General features: G+C 31.4%; 1 protein-coding gene and 1 pseudogene across 1 annotated transcript; both read left to right on the top strand.

Moving 5' to 3' along the window:
• LOC111088848 overlaps nt 1–1,360 on the top strand; it is a 29,375-nt pseudogene extending 28,015 nt beyond the window's left edge.
• Nucleotides 1,361–2,253: 893 nt separating this feature from the next.
• On the top strand, nt 2,254–5,318 carry LOC106471367 (techylectin-5A-like; the record flags this gene model as incomplete). Its single annotated transcript, XM_022399972.1, has 5 exons — nt 2,254–2,285; nt 2,861–2,970; nt 4,052–4,242; nt 4,355–4,460; nt 4,838–5,318. Coding segments are annotated over 5 exons (672 nt in total), but the record flags the coding sequence as incomplete, so codon positions are not given.
• Between the last annotated feature and the right edge of the window lie 932 nt (nt 5,319–6,250).

Below are 6,250 nucleotides of genomic sequence, written 5' to 3'. Positions count from 1 at the left end.
ACAAAACACCACGACTGTAGATATACGAATAAGATCACGTGATAGACTCTGTAAGACTAGCTACAAAACACCACGACTGTAGATATACGAATAAGATCACGTGATAGACTCTGTAAGACGAACTACACGATACCACGACTGTAGAGTTTATACAAATAAGATCACGTGATAGAGATACCACGACTGTAGCTACAAAACACCACGACTGTAGATATACGAATAAGATCACGTGATAGACTCTGTAAGACGAACTACACGATACCACGACTGTAGATATACAAATAAGATCACGTGAAAGACTCATTAAGATGAACTACAAGGAGCACATGGAGAGGACAGAAATACTCCCTTCCAGATGTGGAGATGAAGATACGACCCCTGATACTAATTCCTCTGTAAGACATTAGTAACAATAACCAGGTGTATTTCCGCGTTTTCTGCAATAAATACGTCATAGAGCTATGGTTCTACTTTATTTCTGTTTTTCCATAATAACAAGTTTATTAAAACTTATCAGTAACGATCGGACTAAGAAATTGTACAAATTATTTCATTTTAATGGTACTTGTCACGTGAATGTGAAGGTAATAATTAAAAAAATATTAAAAAACATAAGACATTTGAAAATACAAGTTTAAGACTCAATACGTTTGAAAGTGAATTTAATATATAGAGGTATTTACATACTAAAATTCATAACAGACAATGTTACCGGTAGGTGTCTAAAGTGTTCCATGTCTTTTACATCCACTTGACTCAAAGTTCCGCATACATATTGATAAATAAAATAATTTATTCGTATATCACAATAAGGTTATCAATAATGTTGTCTACTTTTACTATACGTGATTATATTATATCACGTGACTCACGCAATACTGTAACCCAATAGATATGAAAATAAAATCTCATGATTGACTCAGTAACTACAAGATACCACAACTGGAGATAGAAATAAGATCACGTGATATACTCGGTAAGACGAATTTTAAATGTTCCTGTAGGTTTTGCATTAACCTTTGCTGAGTTTCCTTGTAATATATTAAGGATGGAGATACAGGATGGATGGGGAGTGGATATACAGGGTTTATGCAGGATGGACACATCATAAGCTCAGATATGGTCAGGTTACTTTTCACGAAATGTACTATATAGTTTTATATTTACAGGGGACTCATTCGGCGGCCACAACGAGTTCAGGTTTACCACGAAGGACAAAGATAATGATATTGATGGTTCTAATTGTGCCCAAAGCTTTAAAGGAGCTTGGTGGTACAACAAATGTCACGGTTCCAATCTTAATGGACTCTACCTGAACGGTGAACACGAGAGTTATGCTGATGGTGTGGAATTTCGTTAGTTAATTTTCCGTAAATTCGTTCCGACGAAACTTTAGCGACACAAGTCCTTTCTTAAATAAAACTGGTTTATTCTTTCTGAATACAACTTTACGATACACTTAATTTCAACAGTCGCTCTTTAACAAACGCTATAATTCTCAACGAACTTCTCACGTGCTCAACAATATTCTCTCTGACTGCAGTTCAATTACTCATTGTCCCGTCACGTTGTGACCATCTTATATATACCAGACTACCCCCGTTCTAGTAGTCTCCCGATAATTCACGAAGGTTCGAGAAGGACGTGGCGTGATGCTAGTCACGTGACCTCGCTGACGCAACAATATTTAAACATTTAAAGAGTCCTATAGAAAGGAAACAATTAACAATATCAGAATACAAGTGGATAAGATGTTCTAACGCACTTGAATAATTGTAACCTTAGACTTTAGAAGAACAACTGAAGAATACATATAAGACAAAGAAAAACTTAAAGAACATTGTTTGAATAGATATATTTAATGAAATAGAAGTATTCCAAATATTTCAAATCATATTTATTGTTGGTTTGAAGTTTAGATTTTGAGAAATGTTATGTAACAAGAAACTAAGCTCTCTGAAGAAGTTTTAATTACTGGTTTATCAAATGTGTTGGTCTGTGTATTACTTTTCACATTGGTTTTAATTTAGAGTGTTTCGAAAATATCATTAGCAGTTGTCGTGTTTGACCACTGGACTTTCAGTCTTGTCATGATATAGAAAAAGAATCACGTGATTACCTCCAGAAGATAAACAACAAGTTAAAACGATCGAAATTGATACGACGTTGGTTGTACATCATATTACTGACTCAGATCATATTTTAAAACAACGCCCACACACGTTGATAACATTTTGAAAGAATTTCTAACGGTGTAGAGACCAATCAAAAAGTTATTTTGAAAGGTATTTTTGATTCTTTTTACAACTGATTAATAATATTCATTACTTTAAGTCTTTTTATTATCTTACTTTTCTTTTGTATGAATGAAGTTATGAATCATTAAATGACATCTTTTAGTTTTAAAATAATTAAAACAAGATGTGTTGTATAATAAAGTGTCAGAGTTTAGATAGTGTGTTTAAATCCTGTTCTAGTAATACTTTTCTACATTATATAAGTATTGATCACTGTGAAATAACAAAAAATCATTAAGTTCCTGGGTTTTGATAATATTTATCTTGTTATTGTTGCAGTCTATATAAAACAATGAAGTTGTTTCAGTTCTGTATATTTAAATAACTCATCTTTGGTTTATACCTTAACTTAAACTAAATTTAACTAGCACAGACACTCTGTTTGTTTTAAATGCCGGTTCGTTCACTAATTTTGTTTTTATGTTTCGTAAACTGTTCTGTATTAGGCCTGTCAGAGACAAGCTTTTACAATATTCTTTACTTTACAGTAAGAAGGAAAAAAAGAAGTCTTTAACAATGATACAATTCGTCTTTATTTGGCTTGTTTTCTGGACTTGTCCAAGTCTTGGATCAGAAACCGTCCAGAAACACTGTGAAGAGACGTCAATAACCGGAATAGTTGCGTCCATCGATGTCCTAGTTTCTCTGGCCAAAGAATACCTGAAAACCAGAGGTAAAAGTTCTCAGAAAGTCTATTTAAAAGTGAAAACAATTTGTATTAATTAATTTATAATTAAGTTTATTCAACAGATGTTTCATGATCTTTTGTAGAGCAATTTTTCACAGAAATCATCTGGTCCAAATTATTTATGTTATTATTGTTGTTGAATGACGGTATTGTTTAATATGGTAATATGTTTAATATTGTTAAAAACGTGAATTGTTTTTCACTTTACCTGTTAAATAAAAGTATTGTTTAATATATTGAATTTTATAGTCCATTATTTAAAGTTCTTTAGTTAACTTGTTGGTTTGTTTGTAGTTAAACACAAAGCTACACAAGTGTTTCTCTGTTCTGTACCCACAACGAGTATGGAAACCCGTTTTGTAGCGCTGTAAGTCATCAGCCATTCAGCTTAGTTTGTGTGTGTGTTTGGGGGGAGGCTTTGGTTAGCATAACACTAATTATTTTTGTTTAGTTCTTTTTCTCGTCTCATCAGACAAACGAAGTTCGTATTTACAGTTTCAAATGAAACGTTATTATTGATAATTTATGAAATTATTACTTAGTTTATTTCCTTTTTATTATATAAAAATGTAAATAAAACTGTGGAAAATTATTTACACGATAAACGATTAACAGACAGATAAAATATATTTTAATTTTAGTCTATGTATTTAAATATATAAAGGGTGGAGCAGAAGAGATTACAAAGTTATTTATTTTAATAATAATATAATCTATAACATTTTACTCTGAAATAAACAATAACTAAATTGGTTTCCATTGTGCTTGTAATATTTTCTGTAGCATCAGCCGCATAATACCAACTATACCAACCGTATAGTACATATCATACCAATTAAACTAAGTATACTGATATACATATCAACTTTAGGAATGATTATTATGGATTAAAGAAACAACAGAACTACAAACTACGTCACACTTGTCTTCAAAGTTTCAACCAAATACCAAATCCATATACATCAGTATCTCTTGATAACAAATAAACTAACAAGTTCTTCGTCCATATATTTATATATGTTGAGCCTCGGTTCAATAACGTAAAGATTATATCTTTATATTTTAGATAAACATCTAATCTATCAACAAACTGACCACACATGTCCTCTTTCATCACCTGGACCAACAGACTGTGCTGATGTTCTGCTTAATGGACACACTACCAGTGGATCGTATCGTATCTGGCCCAAGTCATGGATGACTACAGGAAGTTTCAATGTTTACTGTGACATGGATACTGATGGAGGAGGCTGGACGGTAAGTAACGTTCATTATAGATAATATCATATAAAACTATTATATGTAAAAACATATATAGTAAGTTTGATTATTACAGTAAACTTACAAGTTCTCCGTTTTTGTTTCTAAGGTAATCCAAAGAAGAGGAAACCACGGAAACCCAAAGGATTACTTTTTCAAACCTTGGGAAGATTACAAAGTAGGATTTGGAGACATTCAAAAGGAATTCTGGCTAGGTAAGTTCTGATTAGGGTTTTAACAGATGGTGTTAAACATACAGCAGATCTGTATAAGTAGGTTCTGTTTACAGTTTTTAAACAGATGGTTTTAAAGTTACAGGAGGAGTTTTGGCTGCGTTAGGCTCTTATTCGACCAGTACTCTTACCTGATGACAAAAAACATTGTACTTTAGTAATATAGATTATTTTATTACCAATTCAAACCACTCCAAACTATACTTTCTGAAAGTGGTTTCCTCATTATCAAACTTGGATAAACAAAATAAGAAAGTTAATAACACCTTTCCGCTCCAACAATGGAGTTTCTTTTTACTTGAATAATCAACAAGTCTTTCTTAATGATTTTCTCAAAATGTTTCATTTTTAATTTGTAGGAAACGATCGGATCTACGCGCTAACAAATCAAGGAAACTATTCAATCAGGTTTGATTTAAAAGACAAAGAAGGAAACGAGAGGTTCGCCATCTACCGGAAGTTTTGGATAGAAAACGAAGACAACGTGTATAGATTACATGTCAGTAATTACTCTGGTGACGCAGGTAATCAAAGTTTACTTTGTAATATAATTTATTATTTTATTAGAATTTTGTCGAATACAACTCTTTAAAATTATCATTTCAAAAAGAATTAGTTGAAAAATTTTTATAATCCAAACTGTTTGAAATGTTTAATATTAAAGACATTTTTATTCTAATGTCATTTACAACCTTCCGTCAGATTTAACCAAATTACCACCAGATCTTCTTCTTGTTCGTGTATCTAGAGTGACGATAGAAAAAAACGGTAATTTGAGGAAAACAAAAATTAAGATATAAGAATACACAGTGAGGCTAGAGGCGTCTCCCTGATCGGGTAAAATTGGCAAAAAAATGTTTCTGTTTTGAATTGTGTGGTTTGAAATTTACCAAACGGATAAAACTACTTAACTATATATGTTACCAGCATCTTTACAATACAACTATACAAACTAGCCATGTTAATTTAATAATCAGGACAATATTAGGTGTGAATCATAAGGACTGACAAGTCACTTTACTATTAATAAGACAACAACTATGTTAATATTTATTATGTGTTTTATTATTTGATTTATATAATTATTTATTATCTTTCTTTTACATTACTAACCATTTTGTTAGTGAAAGTATCCAGACATTTGCTGATTACATAATAATCACTGTCATTAGATGTTTTCTACCTTATGTATTGCTGTCATAAGGTACTTTATGTATTAGAAACTAAAATATTCTGTACTTTAGGTTAAGCTGTTTTGTAGCTTGTGTATTTCAGTCCTAAGACAGTGTAATACTAATCTCTGTAACTGCTTCTTTTATCTGTAGTATGTCGGTAGACAGTGATCCGTACTTAAGAATTAATATTTACTTGTGATTCCATATAAATTCTATATAGAATACAATTAGCTGAGGTGAGTCATTCCAAGACTTCCATATTGATTATTGATTCTCTATAACTGGTTGTATTGAGAAAATTTCTTATTTTTCAACATATTATCCTGCAGTGAAATGTCTTACTACAGTCCATTTAAATTCTAAATAGCTTAAAACAACGTTAGTTGAAATATTCACTTGATTACTGCCGACCCAAATTTCAACTTTGGCCTTAATACGTAATGATTCATGAGTTAAAATCCAGTGCTGAAGTAACTGTACCTCGTCAACAATCCTTTACTGAGATAGCAGTACCTCATCAAAAATCTAAGTTATTCATTAATAATCTAGTGTTGAAATGATAGTAATTCATTAACAATTTAATTCTAGAGTAATTTT

Source organism: Limulus polyphemus, unplaced genomic scaffold, assembly GCF_000517525.1.
Source record: "Limulus polyphemus unplaced genomic scaffold, Limulus_polyphemus-2.1.2 Scaffold4574, whole genome shotgun sequence".
NCBI classification, from domain to species: Eukaryota; Metazoa; Arthropoda; class Merostomata; order Xiphosura; family Limulidae; genus Limulus; species Limulus polyphemus.
Note: the sequence above shows the minus strand (reverse complement) of the source record. Positions and strands in the feature narration are given on the sequence as shown.